Source organism: Pristis pectinata, chromosome 17, assembly GCF_009764475.1.
Source record: "Pristis pectinata isolate sPriPec2 chromosome 17, sPriPec2.1.pri, whole genome shotgun sequence".
Taxonomy (NCBI): domain Eukaryota; kingdom Metazoa; phylum Chordata; class Chondrichthyes; order Rhinopristiformes; family Pristidae; genus Pristis; species Pristis pectinata.
The window spans coordinates 16,736,771-16,762,230 of NC_067421.1; the positions used below are offsets into that span (position 1 = coordinate 16,736,771).

The 25,460-nt window shown below is 41.3% G+C and overlaps 1 protein-coding gene across 1 annotated transcript in view; it reads right to left on the reverse strand.

The window, feature by feature from the left end:
* The window catches only part of ksr2 (kinase suppressor of ras 2), a 298,317-nt gene that overhangs the window by 98,778 nt on the left and 174,079 nt on the right, over positions 1-25,460 (reverse strand). Inside the window, 1 exon segment of the mRNA XM_052032133.1 lies at positions 12,067-12,136. Coding sequence (XP_051888093.1) covers positions 12,067-12,136 — 70 coding nt within the window.

Here is a 25,460-nt window from a genome sequence, read left to right on the forward strand (position 1 = left end):
TAGAAGTTGTTGAAGAAAGCATAATCCACCACTTATAGAGTCATAGAGTTGTATAGCAAAGAATCAGGCCCTTTAACCCACCACGTCCACACCAATCATTTTGCTCATTTACACTAATCCCATTTGTTTGCATTAGTCCATATTCTTCTATGCCTTGCCTATTTAAGTGCCTGTGTAAATGCCTCTTATAGTGATTGTATCTGATTCCTTTACCTCCTCCGGCAGTGAGTTCCAAATATCAACAACTCTCTGCGTGAAAAATATTCCCCTCCGACCCCCTTTAGACTGCTTCCTCTCACGTTAAACAAATGCCCTCTTGTTTTAGATACCCCTGCCATGGGAAAAATTCCAACTATCTATGCCTCTCATAATTTTATACACCTCTATCAGGTAACCCTTTTGCCTCCTTTGCTCCAGGGAAAACAAACCTAGCCTATCCAATCTCTTCCATAACTAAAGTCTTCTAATCAAGACAGCATCCTGATGAGTCTCCTCTGCACTCTCTCCAGTGCAATCACATCCTTCATATTGTGTGGTGACCAGAACTGCACACAATACTCCAAGTGCAGTCTAACCAGTGTTTTGTAAAGTTGCAACATAACCTCCCAACTTTAATATTTTGTGTCCCAACCCATAAAGGGAAGCATGCCATATGCCTTCTTCATCACCCTATCTACCTGTATTACCAGTTTCAGGGAACAATGGACTTGAACACCAACGGCCCTCTGTTCATCAACATTCCTTAGTACCCTATCATTTACTGTATATACCCTACCTCTATTTGACATCTCAAAATGCATCATCTCGCACTTGTCAGGATTAAGTTCCACCTGCCAAAGCTCTGCCCAACTTTCCATCTGATCTGTATCCTACAATAGCCTTCGACAACCTTCCTTGCTACCCACAACACCATTAGTTTTTCTGTTATAATTCTTCTGGTCTTTCAAAAATCCATTTACACTAGCATACTATGTCACAGGGATAAACTAAAGAAAATGTCCAGTTTATCACTAACCTGGATTCTGGACACTTCCTTCCAGAATTACCTGCATAGAACTCCTAAAAACTCACCTTTCAGTACTGTGGCCAGGTACTGCGGCCAGGTACTGCATCTTAATTAATCAGAGGCAAATAAAAACCTTGTGGAAAATGGCTTAGTTCCCATCAAATTATTTGGAAGGGTATGAGAAAAGGTCCCCACCAAGTCCAACTCCATTCCTCGCAGGAACTATATGTGATTTAATTTTTGATCAATTAACAAGAATTGTTCAATATATGGTTTACATGGCATGCTCTATCTTAATTGTGAGTTTAATATCCCCAGCAACCCACTCTCTGAATAAAGATAAGGATTTTAAGAGCATGAAATAATATAAATAATTAGATCTTTCAAAGTCAAAATGTGGGCAAACATAATGATGAATACACAAAGCACTTTGAGTTCTTCATACATAACTCATAATTCTCCAAGTCGTTATCAACTTGGCAGAAACTAAATGAGTTTTCAGTTAAAGTTGAGTTTAGTTAAGTCAATGATGATTTGCTTGATTCTAGTTTTAAAATGCATGGCCACCCTAAGCCATCCTCTTAATATCAAGGACGTGTTATCATCAAGACCCAACCTAACCACTTCAACTATATGTCCAAGAGTGGGAACTGTGGTGGCTTCCACATCAATCAAATTTGCTGAGAACAGGACCGTACATTTTCCTGGACACACAAGAGACTGCAAATGCTGGAACCTGGAGTGAAACAAAAAAGCTGGAGGAACTCAGCAGGTCAGGCAGCATCTATGGAGGGAAATGGACAGTTGACGTTTTGGGTCGAGATCCTTTATTGGCTGATAAGTGAAGGAGGTCAGAAGGAAAGTTAACAGAATGTTATTAGTCATTGCTAAGGGAAACAAAAGTAGGGAAGCTTTATAGGGCACTGGTGAGATCACATCTAGAATGCTGTGTACAGTATTGATATTCTTATTTAAGGAAGGATAGTAATGCATTGGAAGCAGTTCAGAGGTTTACAAGACTGCTGCCTGGAATGGGCAGAGGAAAGAGTGGGCAGGCTTGGCTTGTGTCCACTAGAGTTTGGAAGAGTGAGACAGGACTTGATTGAAACATATAATATTCTGAGAAGTCTTAACAGGGTGGTTGTGGAAAGGATGTTTCATCTTGTGGGAGAATGTAGAATTAGGGGGTCACTGTTTAAAAATAACCAAAATTCTTTCTGCTGGGGAAAGTTTCTACATATAAATGAAAGAAATGAGGAATGGGAGCTAAAATCCCTCTCAGCCTATGAATGAGAATGTCTTTGCCCTCTCTGCACCACCATTTCTATATTGTGAAAGGAAAGGATATGCAACATATGTTATAGTAATAAAGTTCCTTTAAGATTTAACTGTTCTCCATTTTACGTTAGCTCAGTTCAGTATTTCACTGAGGAAGACTACTGAATAGTTTCAAACCCCAAGAATGCTAAGTCAATAAGGGAATATATTACTGAGAATGTAACACGAGATTATTACTAGATCGTTGCTCTACGTATTTGGGCTTTTGGGATTCACTTGCACTGCGTCCCACAGTTAACAAGCCCAATAACATTCACAATCAAGGCAGATACTTTCTTTGGGACCTCAGTGTTTCTGGCAAGACCAGGACTTCTTGCCTATCCTTAAATGCCCTTGAGATGGTGGTGATGAATTGACTTCTTGAAATGCTTACATCCTACTGGTGATAATACCCTCAACAGTCCTGTTGGGTAGGGAGTTCCAGAATTTAGACTCAACAACAATGAAGGGATCATTTTGAAGTCAGGATTGTGTGTGACTTGCAGGGAAGCCTGCAAATGGTGGTACTCCCATGCGCCTGCTGCCCTGGTCCTTCTTGGTGGTACAGGTCACATGTTTAGAGGGTGGTGTTCAAGCAAGTGCAGTGCATTTTGTAGATGGTACACATCACACCCACAGTGCAGGAGGGGTGATGGGAATGAATGTTTATGGTGAATGTTGGAGTATTAATCAAGCATGCTACTTTGTCCTGGATCATGTCGGGCTTTTTGAGAGTTGGTGAAGCTGCAAGTGGAGAATATTCCATCATGCTCCTGCTTTGTGCCTTGCAGATAGTGGACAAGCTTTAAGGTGTCAGGAAGTGAACCACTCACCACCAGATAATACTGATCTGCTCTTATAGCCAAGGTACTTACATCGCTGGTTCAATTGGGTTTCTGGTCATTGATGACACCAGTGCTGTTGATGGCAAAGGACTTGATCATGATAATGCCTTTGAATGCCAGGGGTAGGTGGTTGGACTGTCTCTTGTTGGAGATACTCATTGGCTGGTACTATTGTGGCATAAATGTTACTTGGCACTTACCAGTCCATTCCTGAATGTTTTCTAGGGCTTGCATGGACTGCTTCATTTGCTGAGGAGTTGCAAATGGAATTCAACATTGTGCAATCATCAGCAAACAGCCCTACTTCTGACATTATGATGGAAGGAAGGTCATTGATGAAGCAGCAGAAGATGGTAGGGCCTAGGATACTGCCCTGCAATGATAGCTAGGACTAAAATGGTTAACCTCCAACAGCCACAATCGTCTTCCTTTGTGTGAGGTATGACCCTAACCTGTTGACTTCAGTTTTACTAGAGCTCCTTGACATCACACCTGCTCGAATGCTGCCTTGATGTCAAGGGTAATCACTTTCACCTCACCTCTGGAATTCAACCCTTTGGTCCATACTTGGACCAAATCTGTGATGAAATCTGGAGGCGAGTGGTCCTGGTGAACCCCAAATTGGGCATTGGTGAGCAGCACTGTTGAGTAAGTGCCACTTGAAAGCACCGTCAATGACACATTCCATCACTTTGCTATACCTCTCTGATTCAATCTTTTTCTGTTCACTCTTCTGACTTCAATTGCCAGTTTTTAAAGTAATTGTTTTTGCTTTGCATATTAGTGAAGTTCAACATGTTTACCAGCACAATGCAGCATCTGTTCACATCTTGGTTTTGAAGGATGGGGTCAGAGATTAATAAAAATGTGAGTAATATTGTCTGACAGAACTGAGTCAAACTAAAAGGTTTTTTCCATTTATCTTGTTACTGGGATAACAACCAATAGTTTAACACATTACAACAGTTAAAATGAAAATTTACTGACCCATTACAACCTAAAATGAAGGATACCCTGCTTTATTGGAAAAGATATCTTTCTTCATATTTATTTATGGAGAAAAAAAATGGAAATTAAGCCTATCCAAACATTGGCAACCTAACTGTTTTCCTGGCTATTTTGCACAAGTTTTGTTCAACAAAATGTAAGTGTCACACTTCAGAGGATTACTATATGCCCTGGTATGTAGTAAATTATCTCTAGAAAACATATTCTGAATTTGAGATGTGGTTTCAAAAACACAAACATAGTTTTTCTGCTCTTGTCAAAGAAAATGAATTACTAACTCCAATAAGCTCTGGTAGATTGATGAGGCAACATTGAAGAAGTTGTTAATGCATTCTGAGACACTCATTCCTGAAAAGATTTTGTTTTCCCTTGTGAGAGAATTATTTGAGCCTGGCCTGCTGGTAAAATTATTACTGCTCTTCCCCAACAATGTTCATGTCAGAAGAAATCTCAGCAACCCACTTTTTTCTCTCTCTACAGATATGGCTACATATTTCAAATTCAATTTGTTTCTTTTCTCTCTTCTGTCTCTAATTGCCTGTATTCAAAATAATTACTGCCTTGACAACTTTGATCTCCACCTTATCACAGACATTCCCTCTCCACTACTCCCTTTCTACACCTCCCCCTCTCTGCAATTTAAAACACACTTGTTTTCTCAATTTTCCAGTTCAGATGAAGGGTCCTTGACTTGAAACGATGAATCTCCTCATGGAATATCTGCTGAGTAGTTACCATTTTTCTAGGTTCATTTCTTGTTTTCATTCATGCACAATAAACTGAGATTAACTTTCTTAAGGCACAAAATTTGAGTAGGAGCCTACAAATGAGGGTTAAACACATGTGCCCAACAAATCTTGCAATGTTGTAAAATTCCAGTGCACTGAAAATCTAGGGTGCCATGCATTGTTGAACAAGCTCTGCAAGGACGATGGAGTTAAAGGTCTTTCAACAAGGAGGTCTCAACGCTTACCCAATTTGCTGGCACACTTCCAAGAGGCAGCCAAGGAAGTATTGTGCTCCAAGTTAGGTAAGGGAAATGAAAACAAATTCTTACTGACATCTGAGATCTGACCATTCGTAGTGGAGAAAGCCCTGAAGACGATGCAGCACTGGCAGCAATGTCAACTGATCTTATAAAATGTCTTGTTTCAAGAATTCTGAAATAGGACTTGACACACCATGAGATGGATTCTCTCTCAATGGATAGAATGACAATGTCAAGTTCCAAATAACCATTTTCTTCTGTAGCAACGAGGACTAAGACTGGCTTTAAGTGTGACTACACAGTGTTGTCAGTGCAATATAATGCATAATCGTCTGAGATGGAAACCTCATTATTTATCAGAGATAGAGACCAAAGGTTGGAGTCAGAGTATATAAACTTGTATCTGATTTGAGTGCAGTTAACCTTCTGAACCATCCTGCAATGGGAAACATTAGTGTCTTCCCCATTAGTGGGCACTTTGGTCACACTGGTCAAGGAGTTACCCTTAAAGCTCTGACATTGGCTTACCTTTTTTCATGCCTTAACACCTATGCTTCTATGTGTTTTGATATCTCCCCATGCTGGAAGGAGTAATTCTGGTGCTTTGGAATATCGTAACAGTTCATCTCTATTGAACATGGTCACACAAAGCCCTGCAAATTTCTTTGTTTAAAATAACTAAAACAAAATTGCTTTATTTAGCATAACCTCTCTTTGGACCAAATTATTAAAATCATAAATGTTATATGAAACTCATTTGACAACTAATAATCTACTTAGCAAATATTGTGCTTGCCTTCCATGTAGATATCGTTTTCCTATTACATAGCCATAGTACTCTTTCTGTGGCTGCTGGAAAAGTTGTCCCTTTACTGTGGTGGGAGAAAGCACAAGTCTGTGCTGGATGGCCTTGATGATTTTTTGCTCTGAGAGGTATTGAACCGTAAGGATGAACCGTACGGAGAATGCAGCAAATGCGGCGAATGCACACACTTATGCACATGCACGTGCCGATCAGTCGATCGCCCAGCAGATCAATGGTGTGAATGTGGCAGTACGCATGCCTGTGCCTATACGCATGTGCGCTCTGACCGGCCGATCGCTCGGCAGAAGCGACAGCGCCCTCTGATGTGTGCAACTTCACTTTTGGAGAGGGACTTTCGGGGACTTGCATGCTTTTAGGTCTCCGCAGACCTTCTCATGGATCTACAAATGTAAGTTGTTCAGTTTCTGTATTTTGATTAATATGGATTAGTAAATACATTTATTCTACTGCACTGTTATCGTTCTTGCTCCGTTCATACATAACAGGTATGACTTCTGGATGTTGCATTCCAACAAGAATGGCTGCAGTCTGAGGAAGTTGACTGTAGGGCATGGGTGAGGCATTGCCTGAGAGCATCTGAGGAGATGAAAAATCAGATTGGATTGGTTTTCCTTATTGTCTCATATACCAAGATACAGTGAAAAAGCTTTGTTTGCATGCTATCCAGTCAGGTCATGCCGTACGTAAGTGCATTGAGGTAGTAAAGAGAAAACAGACAAGGAAGATTAGGAGATCAAGCGTTCATCTTTAGTGCATGACAGGTCTGTTCAAGACTCTGAGTAAAATCCAGAACACATTACCATTGCAAAAGTCTCCAGACCTCTGCTAACCCTGACAAACAACTTCTACAAAATAGCCGTCTGCTCCTTGATGGCTGCAGTGCTTTTCAATCTGGCATCACCATTGCTGGACAGCAATTTATTTATGCTGGAGATCTATGCTGCTGGCTCAGTTAAAAAAAAAATTCTGATGGGATTACCCTGAAATTTTATAGTGGCAACAAAAAAAAATTGAATGGCCTTGGTCTTTCCCTCCAAGGAGGTAGAAATCCACTATAACGCTGAAGTATTAAAGGTGGACTGGCACAGAACTACTTCCAGAGTAGATGTGATACTTTCTGACTCTCCATGGCCCTCCTGCAGGATGTGTGAAATGAACTTCTCCAGGCTCCTAGTCATCTCTTGCATTTGGTCCAACATGCTGAACAATGTGCCAAACACCACTGTACATCCCCACTAGCCTTCTCCTGAATATTTTGTTCCCATAATCCTACTCTAATTCCTTTGGGAAAGTATGACTGTGTAGAGCTACATCCCAGCAAGCAGGTAAAATAAATTTCATTACTTTCTTGTTTGATTGCTGCCCACAATTACTGGCTAACTTTCCTCATGCAAGTGGTTCCTTGAGGCCTATGATCTGCCTATTTAATGCTAGTATCTGAGCAGGCTGCCATTCTGTTGACACATCACTGGTTCTTCATTCTCCTGCTCCTCTTATGAATGAACCATTGGTAGTTTCTTCCTTGTGAGCTTGCAACAATAAGGACACAAACAAGAGCATGGCAAATCATCACAAGTGGACCGTTTGTGGAAAGTCTCTAACACACATGCAGAACCTTTTTAACAAAGTGATAAATGTATGAAGCGAGGGAATGATTTGGTAGGGGACAATGATAATTGCAAAACAAAGACTCTCCTACTCAGCCTTTGAGCCTTGGAGACCGTCGCTGAATAAAGAAAGAGTTCGGTGCTAATTTTTTGGCCCATTTAGAAAAGAAGACATATTATCGAGGGGAACAGATTTCACACTTGATGAATGTATATGTAGTTGCAAGATTGTAGGACCATGGGAGCAAAATATTCAGGAGAAGGCTAGTGGGGATGTACAGTAGAGTGTGGGAGAGGGAGATTACAGGTTGCAGCTCAAGGCAGTATATTTCAATAGCAGGGTGTGTTGTTTCTGCTGGTCAGTTCAGCTGCCCAGCCACTGTTGTTCTTGATGTCCTTTGGGTCTCCTTGGCACAAAGATCTCTCTCTTTGGGCAGTTCTCCTCCATTAATATTTCTAGGTCTCACTCAGTGGAGTGAAGGACTCTTTCTGATGCAGGGTTTTGACCTGAAACATTGACAATTCTTTTCCTCCCATAGATGCTGCTCGACCTGCTGAGTTCCTCCAGCAGTTTGTCACTTTCCTTCCCCTTGCAGCAGCAAAGTACCTAAGTTGTATGAGTGCCCCTAGAAGCTGGCATTGCAAATATGCAGCTAAGTGCCAACAACTGTGTGAAGTTCAGTTGTAAGTTTCATTGCCAGTGTTTCACTTGCCAAAAGGGGAAGTGCTTCAGAGAAAATAAAACTGGTACTATCGCATTAGAAGTACATTTGAAGGTTGAGATCTACAGGCACCATTTTAAAAAAAGCATTGGAGAAATGAGTAGCATTGTTTTAATACTCCTGTTTGGGAGCATTGTTTGCTTTGCAACTTTGGAAATATGCTTTAACTAGCCAGTCGATGACTTACAATCATAGTATTACAAGTCATGGGAACAATTGAATCATTTCCTTAATAAATCCAAGAAGTTGAAATTATTAAGTACAGTAAGTTCCTACATCTTCACCAACGTGAACTGTGAATGAATAAAAGCTATTCACATCAGACCACCTGTTCCTTACATTAAACATAGTTGTACAATGTTAGAGTGCTTTTTCCAGAGAATAGCTGGTGCTATTTTACAGCTCTATTTCAAGGCAGCTGGTCGGGGACACAGGCATGCCACAGCTACAGAGCAGGAGTTGCTCTCCTAAGAACATAAGTAGAAGCACAGGAGGTCAAATGGCCCCTCAAGCCTGCACTACCATTCAATAAGATTATGCCTTTCTGATGTTGACCTCAGATCTCCTTTTCTGCCTGTTCCCCATAATCCTTGATTCCTATGAACCAAACATGTGCCTCCCTCAACCTAGAATATATTCAACGATTCAGTCTCCACAGCTCTCTAGACAGAGAATTCTAAACACATATAACCCTTTGAGGGAAGAAATTCCTCCTGATCTGTATTAAATGGGTGAATTCTGAAACCGTGTTCTTTAGTTCTAAATTTCCCTATCATCCTCTCAGCATCCTCTCTTTCAAGCACTCTCAGAATTTTATATATTTCAATTGGATCATCCTTCATTCCTCTAAACTCCATTGTGTACACATTGTTCAGTCTACTCCAACTTTCCTCCTAAAACAATGCCTTCATCCTCGTAAATAACCTGCTGCACCTTCTCTGAACTGCCTCTAATGGAAGTATATTCCTCCTCAAGACTAGACACAGTACTCCAGATTTAGCCTCATTAATGCTCTGTATGACTGTCGCTAGACTTCTGTAATTTTATACTCCATCCCCTTACAATAAAGGCCATCTTTACATTTGCCTTCCCCCTTATTTACTGTACCTGTAAACTAACTAAGGCATTTGACAAGGTCCCACATAATAGTTTAATCAAGAAAGTTCAGGTGTATGGGATCAGTGGAGAATTGGCTATGCGGATCCAGAACTGGCTTGCCCACAGAAGACAGAGGATAGTAGTTGAAGGGACTTATTCAGGCTGGAGGCCAGTGAGTATTGGTGTACCGCAGGGATCTGTACTGGGACCTCTGCTGTTTGTGACGTACATAAATGACCTGGATGAGTTTGTTGATGGGTGGGTTAGTAAGTTTGCAGATGATACCAAGGTTGGTGGAGTTGTGAGTAGTGTAGAAGACTGGCAACTGATACAGCATAATGTAGATCAGTTGCAGATGTGGGCAGAGAAATGGCAGATGGAGTTTAAACCAGATAAATGTGAGGTGTTGCACCTTGGTAGGACTAATGTCAAGAGGCAGTACACTCTTAAGGGCAAGACCCTTAACAGTGTTGAAGAGCAGAGAGACGGTGCAAGTCCATGGCTATATTGGAAGATAGGGTGGTTAAGGCGGCTTCTAGAATACTTGCTTTCATTTATCGAGGTATTGAGTATAGGAGTCAAGAAGTTATGATGCATCTCTATAGAACTCTGGTTAGGCCGCATTTAGAGTATTGCGCGCAATTCTGGTCACCTCACCATAGGAAGGATGTCGAGACTTTAGAGAGGGTGCACAGGAGGTTTACTAGGATGCTGCCTGGATTAGAGGGCATGTGCTAATCAGGGGGAGGCTGGACAAACTTGGGCTCTTTTCTCTGGAGCGGTGAAGGCTGAGGGGTGATCTGTTGGAAGTGTATAAAATTATGAGGGGCATAGATAGGGTGGACAAGCAGTATCTTTTTCCCATTACTGAGCAATCCAATACCAGAAGGAATACATTAAAGGTGAGAGGGGGTAGGTTCAGAAGAGACATAAGGGGTAAGTTTTTTATTCAGAGAGTGGTGGATGGATGCCTGGAATGCGTTGCCTGATAGGGTGGTGGAAGCAACTCATTGAGGGCTTTTAAGAGGGGCTTGAATGGGCACATGAATGAGAGGAAAATGGAGGGATATGGACATTCTGTAGGTAAGACAGATTAACTATGTCAGCACAACATTGTGGACCGAAGGGCCTGTTCTGTGCTGTACTGTACTGTTCTATGTTCTATGTAACTTGCTATGTTTCATGTTCAAGAGCCCTCAAATCCTGAGCCCTGATGCAAGGTTTCAACCTGAAATATCAACATTTCCTTACCCCCACAGATGCTGCTCGACCTGCTGAGTTCCTCCCTTAGAAGGCTCCAGATTCCAGAATCTGCAGTCTCTTGTCTCCAACACTCAAATCCTTCTGTCCTGCAGCATTCTGTGGTTCCTTTCCATTTAAATAACATTCTGTTCTTCCTACCAAAATAATCTCACACTTTCCTACATGTTACTCTATCTGACAAATTTTTTGACTGCTCATTTAATCAGGCTGTGGATAGTGTGTCACTGAATAAATTGAAAGCCAAGAGAGATATTTTTTGTCGATGGAGGAGTCAAAAATTATGGGGAACTGGCAGAAAAGTGGAGTGGAGGATAAGAACAGATCATCCATGGTCTTATTGAATAACGCAGCAAGCTTGAGGGGCCTTTATAGACACTTTAGCCTTCCTTACAACTTGTTTTCCCCACTTTGTTTAGTATCATCAGCAAATTTGGCTTCAGTGCACTCTGTCCCTTCACCTAAGTCACTAGTACAGATTTTAGACATAAGACTACAGATGCTGGATGAGCTCAGCAGGTCAGGCAGGATCTGTAAAGGGAAATGGACAGTCAACATTTCAGGTCAAGACCCTTCATCTGAACTGAAAGAGTGGAGGGGAGATAGCCAGTATAAAGAGGTGAGGGGAAGGGGTGGAATCTCTCAAGAGGTCGCTCAGGAGCTGGAAAATGATAGGTGGATCCAGGTGAGGAGAGGTGATTGGCATATGGGAGAAGGAAGGGTGGAAATAACGACTAGTAAGATTGTGATCATTTTAAGCTCCTCCCACTTTTTTCTCAGTACTTTCTCTTATCAGAATGCATTACGTTCCTCCTACTATGATGACAAATACAAAATATTCACTTAAAGTCTCTGCCATTCCCTTATTTCCCATTATTAATTCCCCCAGTGTCATTCTTTAAGGTATTCACCCCTTGGTTACTCTCCTTTCATTTACTTGCAGAAGTTCTTACTGTCTTTCTTATATTTCTTGCTCATTTAATTTCATAATTTATTGGGAGCAAGGCCCAACAAGGAGAAAGAAGGGAACTTGTACATTTGTGTGTCTTTAAATTAAATATAATCTGGTGAATTCAAACTTCTCCTTTGATCATTTAGAACTTCTTTGTAACTTGGTCAGTATTCAGAATTAATCAGTTTTATTCACTCATTTGAGAACCAGCAACCAATGAGGTTTCTCTGATGTGCTGAATACTGGTCCCATTCAAAGATGTCTTGATGTTCAAAGTCCTTTTCCTTTATGAAGGTGAGGAGCAATAAAAATCTGTATTGCTTGGTTTTATAGACTTGCTGTTGCATCTGTTACTGCTAAGGCTGTGATTATGACTTGCTGTAGACATACCATCTAATTGGAGTGATGTTTTCATCTCAGCATTCACTGCAACATACCTGTGTTTTTATCGAATTTCCAAGATCTCTGCGGGAATCTGTGGGGACCATCGAGGCACTGACAATGTATCTAAACAAAATGAGACGAGAAAGATAACTGAGATTATCAATCCATACCATGTACAAAACACATAAACAGTCATATGCAATGGTCTTATTCCACAAATGTGAAATTGTAAGCTTATGCATTTAATTAACAATCTCATTTCTATGAGTAGAATTTGCAAAGAAAATAGTCACAATGCTATCTTAAAATTACATTCTTAACAAATATTACATCAACAACACAACTGTTCTATTTAAGTTCAGTTTTTGTCTAAAACATCTGTTCAAAAGTTTAAAAACAATTCTCAGCACAAAAAGTCTCAGCTGAGATAGTTATCATGGTGAGTATCAGTTCAGCCAGAACACACTCTAGAGTGGATTGAAGGGGTTTGTTAGATTTGCCACAAACTGAACATGATTATGCTTCTGTCTGTTTTATTAGAGGCAATTACAGTTCATAATTGGAGTTCCTTTCAACAGTGGAAGTTTTCTTCAAATGTTTAAATATTACTAATATATGTCATTTATATGAGAATATGAAGAGTACGAGGTGCACTGGGATATATTTGAACATTTTCGAGTGAAGTGTTTTGCTGCCTGCAACGCATATACTTGAGTTTATTATTCCTCCAAGTGTCACATGTACTTCAGTTTTGTTTCCTACATAACTGCATAAACCCAAGACACCAAAGCTCAGGAGCTTTAGTTTTCAAGGACTGGCTTTGATGGTGGAGGAGGAAGCAGCAAGGATGATTACAGGCTAAAAGATAGTCACAACAAAAAGCATTCAGGTTGCAATATAGCAAATGTGGTAAAAAAAAACATGGAGATACATTTTTTTTTCTTTGCCTTACCCGACTCTCAACCCATCTTTGAATGGGTTTTGAATATTTAATGAGGGGATGATTGGGAGATGTGAGAGAGTGGGATATGGGTGGTTCGTGCAGGGATGGGGTGGAGAGTCCAAGGATTTATCTATCCTACAAACTCGCAGGCCTCTGAGGTTAGAACACCGGGATTACCACTGCATTCTTCTGGGACTGCACTGCAATGGGTGCCTCCCAAGGACAACAAAGTCCAAATTCCCTACAATGTGCCAAAAGGAGCACAGCATGAGGCATGACATCACCATGTGCTACCCTGATATTGATATCTCATGTGGTGCACAAGGGTGACTCACAGCAGGAGGTGTCTGGTCCAATTTCATGGTTGGAGTGATTTGACCCAGAAATGGTATAAACACTATTTATTCTGGGTTCAATCAATTTTCAATTGTATAGCACCAACAAAACCAGCACCATGCAATCCAATTTCAAGGCAATATAAGGAAGCGGCACTACAATTCGTCGGGTCTTTTCATATCTTATTGATATCATCTAGACTGATGCACTGCCTGCATTAGAGATAGAGGTCTTCTCATGTTGCAATCCTTTCCCAAAGGAAGGTTAACAGCCTCTGCATGTGGGTGTGAGACGTTGGGCACAGAAGAAAGTTTAACTTGGCATCCCTCCACTGCTTGTTTTATTCCTTTAAAAAGCTCAAAGGGATTTTCTCAAGAAAACAAAATAATGCTCATAACAAAACAAAATGACATCAATTATACAAAGCATGTCGGGAGTTTAGCAGTTGGGTGTAACTGCAACAACACTCAAGAAAAACACATCATTCAGGACAACATACTTCACTTAATTGATACCCTAATCTTAAATATTTATTCCCTTCATTTTCACCCAGCATGACTTGTGGGTATGTGAATCACTGTTGGGAAAGAGACAACGTCCTAATGGTTAGTTAACCACACCTCCCCAAACTCATGGCATCTACCAGCTAGAAGAACAAGGGCAGCAGGTGCATGGGAAATCCACTTCCTTCAAGTTCTCATTCACATCACACACAATCCTGAACTGGACACAAATTGCTGTTCTTTCAATGTCACTGTGTCAAATTCCTGGAGCACTTTCCTCACAAAAAAGTCAACTTGAAAAGAATATATGAACTAGGAGCAGGAGGAGGACACTCGGCCACTTAAACCTGCTCTGTCGTTCAATAAAATCATGGATGACCTGACTTTAACCACACCTCCGCTTCCCAGTCTATCTACAGCAATCTTCCACCCTCTTGATTCCCAAGCATCTGTCTATCTCTGTTTTAAAAATATTCAAAGACTTCAAAACTTCATCATCATTTGAATCACAGCCCAAAGAGGGAAAAAATGCCTCATCACCATGTTAAATGGTCTATTTCTTATTTTTAAAGTCACCTCTAGCTCAGAATCAGAATTAGATTTATTATCACTGACATATGTCATGAAATGTATTGTTTTGCACAGCAGTACAGTGCAAGACATAAACATTACTATAAGTTACAAAAATAAATAAATAGTGCAAAAGAGGAATAACAAAATAGTGTTCATGGCTTCATGGACCGTTCAGAAATCTGATGGCGGTGGGGAAGAAGCTGTTCCTGAAATGTTGAGTATGTGTCTTCAGGCTCCTGTACCTCCTCCCTGATGGTAGTAATGTGAAGAAGCCATGTCCTGGATGGTGAGGGTCCTTAATGATGGATGCCACCTTCTTGAGGCACAGCCTCTTGAAGATGTCCACGATGGTGGGGAGGGTTGTGCCCATGATGGAGCTGGCTGAGTCTACAACTCTCTGCAGCCTCTTTCGATCCTGCGCATTGGAGCCCCCATACCAGGCAGTGATGCAACCAGTCAGAATGCTCTCCACCATACATCTGTAGAAATTTGCAAGAGTCTTTGCAAATCTCCTCAATTTCCTAATGAAGCAGAACTGCCGGTGTGCCTTCTTCATGATTGCATCAATATGTTGGGCCCATGATAGATCCTCTGAGATGTTGACACCCAGGAACTTGAAGCTGTTTACTCTTTCCACCACTGACCCCTCAATAAGTACTGGTGTGTGTCTCCCGACCTTCCCTTCCTGAAGTCCATAATCGATTCCTTGATCTTGCTGACATTGAGTGTGAGGTTGTTGTTGTGACACCACTCAACCAGCCGATCTACCTCACTCCTGTATGCCTCCTCATTGCCATCTGAGATTCTGGCAACAACAGTGGTGTCATCAGTGAATTTATAGATGGCATTTGAGCTGTCCACACAGTCATGAGTGTAGAGAGAGTAGAGCAGTGGGCGAAGCACGCATCCTTGAGGTGCGCCTGTGTTGATTGTCAGTGAGGAGGAGATGTTACTACCGATCCACACTGACTGTGGTCTCCCGAAAAGGAAGTCAAGGATCCAGTTGCAGAGGGAGGTACAGAGGCCCAGGTTTTGAAGCTTAGTGATTAGTACTGAGGGGGTGATGGTGTTGAATGCCAAGCTGTAATCGATAAACAACAGCCTGATATATGTTTTGCTGTTGTCTAGGTGCTCCAAAGCCGAGTGAAGAGCCAGTGAGACTGCGTCTGCTGCAGACCTGTTTTGGCGGTAGGCAAATTGCAGTGGGTCCAGGTCCTTGCTCAGGCAGGAGTTAATTCTAGCCATGATCAACCTCTCAAAGCACTTCATCACAGTAGATGTAACTGCTACCGGGCAATAGTCATTGAGGCAGCTCACCCTGCTCAGCAGGAACCTCTAACTGCAGCAGTGAGAGGTTAAAGATGTCCTTGAACACTCCAGCCAGTTGATTGGCACAGATTTTCAGTACCTGCCAGGTACACCATCAGGGCCTGACAATTTGCTCTAGATTCTCTCACAAGAGAAGCCTTCCTGTCAAGGCCCCTCTGGATCTTATTTGTTTCAATCATGTACCACCCCCCAACCCCCTTCACTTTTCTAAACTCCAGTGGATACAAACCAAGGCTGTTGAACCTTTCCTCATAAAACAATCTCTCCATTCCATGTATCAATCTAGTAAACCTTCTTTGAATTGCTTCCTTTGCATTAAGACCCTTTCTTAAATAAGGAAGCCAATAATGTACACAAATCTCCAGATGTGGCCTCATTAATGCCCTCCCTATATGAAACATTAACCTCCCTATTTTTGAATTCATTTCCTCTAGTAATAACAACAGCTTTCTCAATTATTTGTTGTGCCTGTACACATGCACAAGGACACCCAGATCCTTCTCGAAATAAGTCCCACCACCACATTCTCCTGGGACACTAAGGATCACTGATAAATATTGTCTTTGCCAGAAGCACTATACCCTGACAATGAGCTTAAGAAAGCAGAAAATGAACAAACTGAAAATGAAGGAAGTATCTTAAGAGTGCTTAAGCTTTCTCAACAGATGTCCATATGTTTATCATTTACCATATGCTGTGTATGCATGTTGGGAATTTGCATGCAGGCAATGCGTAGGGATTGTTTTAATATTCAGACAGAGTTCCCACCTGTTCCAGGCAGTCAGTTCTAATACTAGCATTCTGTTTTCCACAAATATGGATGCAATATAAAGTAGAATCAAAGATCCATAGTATTTTCTCTGTCTCATATATCCAATTTACTTTGCCTTATTTATGCCCCAAATCTCATCAAAACATTTACTGCAGAGTCTCAATTTCTCATAAAAATACTACCAAGCATTCTTCAAACTTGAGTTCAATATTAAATCAACTTATCTAAACAAAGTTCAAAGTACTTCATTTACAACATTCAACTCTAAAATTATAATTATAAGGCTCACAGACAGCAAGAAAATTACTATTTTAGTTAGATACCAAGGAGGATAAGTCCTCATAAAGTTAATCTAGTAAACATTTGGGACATGATGTTCCTTGCAGTTACATGAACATTATAACAACTAAATCAAACAGCACTCCATTGAACTGCTTACTTAGATTGTTAGCTTTAATAAAATCTTTAAAAAGCCATATGGTGCCGCTTTGAATGCAAGTAATTATAACTTGCTATGCAATAACCTCTCTCCATTGCACAGAAAATTCATGACAGCAACCTAGCCTGATTATCGTGTATGTGTGTTTGACTGTAGCAATATGGTTTTAAAGTACAACTTATTCAATAACAATTTACCCCGTGTTTGCCTTTGCATTAAAGCAAAATCCTAATCATAATCTGATGAGGGTCAATTTGAACTTGTCCCATCTAGTGGAAGCCAGTTAAAATGAAACAACACAAGACTTTACTGTCTCCCTTTTCATCTCAACCTAATCAGATTGATTGTGAGTTTGAAACCAGAGTTGTCTTTAAAAATATGGCGTATGCTCTGCTATTCTATCTTGAAGTCAGAGCAGGGTAGCAACAGCTTCTTCCCCAGCATGCCAGAACAATTCCCCAGAAAGCTAAGTTTGGTTCCTAATTTTTGTCAGGATAGGATTATCATCCTGGTGTTCTTACTGGTAACCTGCTGGGAACCATGTCCTTCACACCCAGCAATGGCTCCCACTGCTCATTTTTAGTGTTGGACAACACCTGGTGTCTCACTGATCCTTTTGCATGGAAATATAGCAAATAGCATGTTAAAGACCCAACTGTTATTTAACAACCAAGCCGGCCATTCCCAAACAGGCATACATGATTGCTTTGTTGCTTGCATTCCTGCCTCAGAATTAAAATCAGGCCCAATTTTCTCAGTAACAGTAGCACAATTAACATCACTAAGATTACTGCAGTGTCAGATGTTCAATTTGTCACCTGCGCAAAAGAAATGAAAAATCAAGGAAATTTTAATGCATGCAGCTGCCGACTGGAAATCCAGCTCGTGAGGTCCACATCTGGATATTGCAGTGCAAGCCACCAAAAAGAAGTTCCAAAATAAGGGAGAATTGTGGTGATGCAAGGTTGCCTTTAACCAACTATTGACATAGTCATTCAGCTTTCACTGAGATGCAGGGTTACGATTAACAACTATAGCAGTGGATTCAGAAAGCCACTGCCCTGATCAATGAGCCAATTATTACCAATTATTAACCCAGAACAAGTTCACTGCTGCTGTAAAATATTACATTCCTTGCTTGCACCTTTTTTTTAATAAAACTGACACTTGTTTTCTATTTTTCCCAACCTGTTAAAAGATTTTCAACCTGAAATGTTAACTGTTTCTTTTCCATAGGTGCTGCCTGATCCACTGAGTGTTTCTACTACTTTCTATTTTCATTATTAAAGATTACAGTCACATGATGAAAGTCTTCACCATTGACAACTGTATAATTTTCAACATTCTATATGCTTCCAATATACAAAATTAAAATGAGTACTTCCTCCTGACTTATAAATGGTTCATCTGAAGAAATTCAAATTTCACGATCGAATTTCTTTTACAGACAGGAGACATGGACTGAATCACTAAAAACCTGTCAGTCCTATTTCCAAGCTTGCAGTCTGAAAACTAAACACTGTTTTGGTAAAACCTGCTTCTGAGTAAAAAAAAAGGAACAGGGTGTGCAAAGAATTAAAATATTAGGATGCCATTCAAACCCGTGTGATGGGCACTATCACAGACAATATTGAGAAAGCTTAGCTTTGCCTCTATTTCATACCATACTACAAGAAGTTGTGGATTGTTTTATGTGGAGATACTGCCAGCTCTTGCTTAAAGGTAACGACATAAACAAAGGAAATAAGGCTGCCTCTTGAGCAAAGAATTCAACACTATGTGAACGTTTTCTATTGTTACAGTTTGTATAACTACAAAAAATTAACATAATTTGGATAATAACCACAATCCACAAAACAAAATAGCACCTTCAGTAAAATTCTGAACTCATTGTACGACAATGAGAACACGTTCACCTCGAAACTGGAGTATGAAACACCCAAAGGAATCATGTTTTGTGAAGGTTTAATACAAAAACAACCATTTTCAGTAGAGTCCCATCCATTGCAAAATTGGACCAGGTACTTTCAACTTAACAATACTGACATTCACCCTCCATCAACCAGGCATGTGCTGTTATTATCAACCTGTACAATGCTCATTGTTATCTTACTAACAGAGTTGCAGCAATAATGTGCAACCTACGATTTTTTTTAACTCCCAGTAAAACAGGAAAGCAAATCCCAAATCTATTTACCAAAGAGAAGTGAATTAAAGAGACTCCACTACGGAAATCAATGTGAGGCTCCCTGCCTTGACAACGGCTGCAGGGTTTTTAGTGCTCTGCGTATTTCACACATCATTGCTGAGCCTCTCAATGCTTATTCAACTGTGCACATCAGAGACAGATGTTGTAATCTCTGCAGTCTTGTGATCCCATGTCTTGAAGTCATTTTGGGTCATTTGAAGCATGTGACTCAATCTGTGCTGCCCTTTGTGGGGACTGAGAGAGAGTTGGTGGTATGGCCATGCGTAACGAAGACTGGTATCCCATTCGCCCATGATCTTCCTCATCGCAATGGCAGATTTTTATGCTGGCCTACTGTATCTGCCACAGAGAGAGATCATTAAGGCTAGACCCTGTTTCCCACAGATCCCAGCAGCGAAGATTTGGCAGCTGCAATCTCTACAGACAGCTGGTAAAAGTACGGATTACATGGTAGCAGTAATTGATGAAACCCATGTTAATGATTTTTTTAAGGCAAATTTTCACAATTTGGTGATTTTTCAAGGGTCGCCTGATTGGACATAGGGGTGAAATCCAATCTGAACCATAGAACAATACAGCACAATACAGGTCCTTCGGCCCACCATGTTGTGCCGCCCTTCAAACCACACCTAAGACTATCTAACCCCTTCCTCTCACATATCCCTCTATCTTAAATTCCTCCATATGCTTATCTAACAATCTCTTGAACTTGACCAACGTATCAGCCTCCACCACCACCCCAGGCAACGCACTCCATGCATCAACCACTCTCTGGGTGAAAAACCTCCCTCTGACATCTCCCTTGAACTTCCCACCCATTACCTTAAAGCCATGTCCTCTTGTTTTGCGCATTGGTGCCCTGGAAAAGGGGCGCTGGCTGTCCACTCTATCTATTCCTTTTAATATCTTGTATACCTCTATCATGTCTCCCCTCATCCTCCTTCTCTCCAATGAGTAAAGCCCTAGCTCCTTTAGTCTCTCCTCATAATCCATACTCTCTAATCCAGGCAGCATCTTGGTAAATCTCCTCTGCACCTTTTCCAATGCCTCCTCATCCTTCCTATAATGAGGCAACCAGAACTGGACATAGTACTCTAAGTGTGGCCTAACCAGAGTTTTGTAAAGCTGCATCATTACTTCGCGGCTCTTAAAGTCGTTCCCACGACTTATGAAAGCTAACATCCCATAAGCTTTCTTAACTACCCTATCTACCTGTGAGGCGACTTTCAGTGATCTGTGGATATGAACCCCCAGATCCCTCTGCTCCTCTACACAGCCCAGAATCCTGCCATTTACCTTGCACTCCGCCTTGGAGTTTGTCCTTCCAAAGTGTACCACCTCACACTTTTCTGGATTGAACTCCATCCGCCACTTGTCAGCCCAGCTCTGCATCCTATCAATATCCCTCTGTAAGCTCCGACAGCCCTCCACACTATCCACAACACCACCGATTTTTAAGTCATCTGCAAACTTGCTAACCCACCCTTCCACCCCCTCATCTAAGTCACTAATAAATATCACAAAAAGTAGAGGTCCCAGAACCGATCCCTGTGGGACACCACTAGTCACAGCCCTCCAATCCGAATGCACTCCCTCCACCACAACCCTCTGCTTTCTACAGGCAAGCCAATTCTGAATCCACACTGCCAAGCCTCCCTGCCTCTGACCTTCTGAAGAAGCCTACCATGTGGAACCTTATCAAACGCCTTACTAAAATCCATGTAGACTACATCCACTGCACTACCCTCATCAATCTTCCTGGTCACCTCCTCAAAGAACCCTATCAGGCTTGTGAGGCAAGATCTTCCCTTCACAAAGCCATGCTGGCTGTCCCCAATCAGTCCATGATTCTCTAAATGCTCATAGATTCTATCTCTTAGAATCCTTTCTAACAGCTTACCCACCATAGATGTAAGACTCACTGGTCTGTAATTCCCTGGACTATCCCTACTACCTTTTTTGAATAAGGGGACAACATTCGCCACCCTCCAATCCTCTGGTACCATCCCCATGGACAACGAGGACTCAAAGATCCTAACCAACGGTTCAGCAATCTCCTCCCTCACCTCACGAAGTAGCCTGGGGAATATTCCGTCAGGCCCCGGTGACTTATCTGTCCTAATATTTTCTAACAACTCCAACACACCCTCTCTCTTGATAACTACATACTCTAGAACATTACCCTTACCAACACTGTCGTCAGCATCATCAAGACCCCCCTCCTTGGTGAATACTGAAGAGAAGTATTCATTGAGAATCTCACCCACTTCCACAGCTTCCAGGCACATCCTCCCACCTTTGTCTTTAATCTGACCTACCTTTACTCTAGCCATCTTTCTGCTCTTCACGTATGAGAAAAAAGCCTTGGGATTCTCCTTAACCCTACTCGTCAAAGCCTTTTCATGTCCCCTTCTCGCTCTCCTCAGCCCTTTTTAAAGTTCCTTCCTTGCTACTCTATATTCCTCACAAGCCCTGTCCGATCCTTGCTGTTTACACCTTATGTATGCTGCCTTCTTCTTCCTAACTAGTTGTTCCACCTCTCTCGTCACCCACAGTTCCTTCTCCCTGCCATTCCTTCTCTGCCTCACCGGGTCAAATTTATCCCTAACATCCTGCAAAAAATCCCTGAACATCGACCACATCTCCACAGTACATTTCCCTTCAAAATTGTCATCCCAATTTACACTCCCAAGTTCTCGCCTTACAGCCTCATAGTTCGCCTTTCCTCAATTAAATATCTTCCCGTCCTCTTTGCCCCTATCCCTGTCCATGACAATTCTAAAGGTTATGGAGCAATGATCACTGTCTCCCAAATGGTCACCCACCGATAGATCTGTCACCTGTCCCAGTTCATTACCTAAAACTAGATCTAATATGGCATTCCCTCTAGTCGGCCTGTCAACATACTGTGTCAGGAATCCATCCTGGACACACTTAACAAACTCCGCCCCGTCTAAACCTTTGGCACAAAGTAGATGCCAATCAATATTTGGAAAGTTGAAGTCTCCCATTATAATAACCCTGTTATTTTCGCATCTTTCCAAAAACTGCCTCCCAATCTACTCCTCAGTATCCCTACTGCTACCGGGGGCCTATAGCAGACTCTAAAGAGGATCCTTCTACATTATCTATCCTTTCTGCAGCTGTAACAGTGTCCCTGACCAGTATTGCCACCCCTCCTCCTCTTCTCCCCCCCCCCCCACCATCCCTTTTAAAACACTGAAAACCAGGAATATTCAATATCCATTCCTGCCCTGATGTCAGCCATGTCTCTGTAATAGCCACAATATCATAGTCCCATGTACTTATCCAAGCTCTCAGTTCATCTCCCTTATTCCTGATGCTTCTTGCATTAGGAATCTGACCTCATGATCTACCTTGTTGTGACCTTGCACCTTATTGCACTGCACTTTCTCTGTAGCTGTGACACTTTACTCTGTACTGTTATTGTTTTTACCTGTATTACATCAATGCACTCTGTACTGACTCAATGTAACTGCACTGTGTAATGAATTGATCTGTACAATCGGTATGCAAGACAAATTTTTCACTGTACCTCAGTACAAGTGACAATAATAAACCAATAACATGTTCAAATATTTGAACAAATGCCACGTTGTTAACAAGGACAGATATATAAGGTGGTTAAAAGGACATATAGATTTCTTGCTCTTTTTGGCTGTGGCCAGGACAAGTGGTCAGAGTTATATGAAACATTAATTAGGCCACAGGAAGAATGTGGAAGTGCCAAAGAGGGTGTAGGTTAGGTTTACAATGAAGTTGCTGGCTCTGGAAATATTTAGTTATGAGGTAAGATTGTCTGGACTTGAGTTGTTTCCTTTGGAATAAAGGAGGTTGAAAGGAGATGTAACTGAAGTGTATAAAATTATGAGAAGCCTAACCATCAAAAATTAAGAGATTTAGATTTAAGTTAATTTGTAGAAAGGCTGAGTTGAGGAAATGGCTACTTACATATATATATAAAGAAACATTATTTACAGCTTTAGGTAAATATATGGAAAGCATAACTAAAATCAGTCCAAGACTTCAATGCACCTGAAATTACCAGACAGTAGCACAATAATCTCCATGTTGTTCTACTCTCCATTATGCTACCTCATACTGACCATGTCAGGATTGTCAGTAGCAAGGACTGTGTGCTGATGCAAGGCCAGGAGACTCCACTGAGACATTGAGCTCCATGGGTGAGTTGGATGGTCCAATTCAACAATGGGAATTAGGGAAATGACTGAAGATTTTAAACAAAATCCTCTAGATTCCAGTGGGGCCTCTATAGATTGAAAAGTAGCAAATGTAACATCACTATTCCAGAAAAGAGTGAGAGAAATTACTGGGAACTGTCGTCCGTCATCAGTTGTTGGGAAAACACTGGAAACTATTATCAAAAAAGTTTAGGCACAGTAACAAGGAGAGAAATTGAATTAGAATTTCTATGAATGCAAATAACAGCTAGAGTGGATGAGATCTCTTTTTTTAAGGATGCAACTGGCAAAGTAGATAATGGGGGGAACCAATGGATGTATAATATTGATTTTTTAAAAGCACTTGATAAGATGCAACATGAAAGGTTACAGAAAATGATAGCTCACAAGGTTGAGTTAAATTATTTGCAAGGATAAAGAATTGATTTATAACTGAAAACTGAGAAATGGGTCATTTTCAGATTAGAAGGCTGTTATTAGTGAGAGGTTCATAATGATCACTGCTGATGCTTCAGATACTTATAATCTATGTTAATGACTCAGATGAAATGGCTGAGTGCAATGCAGCCGATTGCTAACAACACAAAGCTAAATAGCAAAGTATGTAATAAGGATCTGCAAAGTAATAGACTCCGGGTAATTGAGCAACAAGAAGGTAGCAAATGGAGCATGATGTAAGGGGAAATGAGGGCATTAATTTTAGTTGGAAGAATAGTAAAACAGAATCTTTTTAAATGGTGAATAATGAGTAAGTGTGTTCAGAGGGACTGAGTGTCCATGTATATGAAATACTGAAAGCTAATATGTAGGGTAAAAGAAAGACTTGCATTTTGGTAGTAGCACTTTACCTCAAAGCACTTTACAACCAATATAGCTCATTTTGGATTTAATGCATTGTTCCACTGTAAGAAACGTCCCAGACCCAACAGGTACTTCCATGGACTTGCTATTCCCTATCTTTATATTCTTCTCCATGTCCTATAATCCTCCAATATGCACTTCTCTACTTGTGACCTTTGCTCATGCCTATGTGCCTGTGTCAACAGCTGGCAAGACACCACAGAATTAATTGAAAATCAAGAAATAACACAAATACTGGAAATTTGAAACAGAAAATGTAAGAAGCATTCGGCAGGTTACGCAGTATCTGTGGAAAGAGAAACAGAGTTAACGTTTCAGGCTGATGACCTGTTGTTAGCCTCAGAGATTGACCTCTTAAGTCCAATATAGAAGATACACAAGTAAAAAGCAGGCAGAGGTATATGCATGCTGACAACACTGTCACATTTTTCTGTTTCACCCTTCCACGTACCCTCTACTCAAGGTCATAGTCCGACTCTCCATCTGTACCCTCCACTAGTACTGCACTAAAAACAATATCTGAGGAAATTGACCTAAGTGAGAACCAAAGAGAGAGTAATAGAAACATTGCAAGGTCATAAAGTGGGCAAAAAATAAGGAAGAAATATAGTTCTTCTTTCTAGTTAGTCATTTAGGATTGAAGGGACTTGCTTCCACCCCAGCTCTGAGGAATGAAAGATGCCAGTCTGTGAATTTGTTTAAAGTGGGGTGACCATTTCATGCCAGCTGCCACACATTATTTACAGAAAGAGATCTTGGTCCAATGGCATAGAAACCCAAGGTGTTGGAGACCAAGCTCTGCTGCAAGGACCTGGTGCACACACCTACAAAGACATCCACACATACACATCCAGACTCGCACGCACACATGTGCATTTACACATACACACATGTCCACGCACACAAACACACACAAATGTGCTTGACCCCACAACACACCTGCACACAGCATACCCACATCTTTTTTCTTGGCTCAGAACCCTCCCTTGCACCCATTCTGACTCACTCCTCCCCACTTTCTTCACTCCCCTTCCCTTAGTCTCACTGCTTCCCCCAATTGCCTACCTTAGTCGTCCCTTCCATTGGTTCTGACCCCTCTCAGCTCCCTCTCCCTTCACTCACCTCCTTTTCTATTAGCCCCTTCCTTTCCTTCTCAATTCCCCCATTCTTGCCGTCCAATTCTGCCCTCCCCTCACACTTTGTGCTGGCTGCCTGCTCATTCCAAGAGTGAGGATACCTACCAACTGCAGTCGTACTCA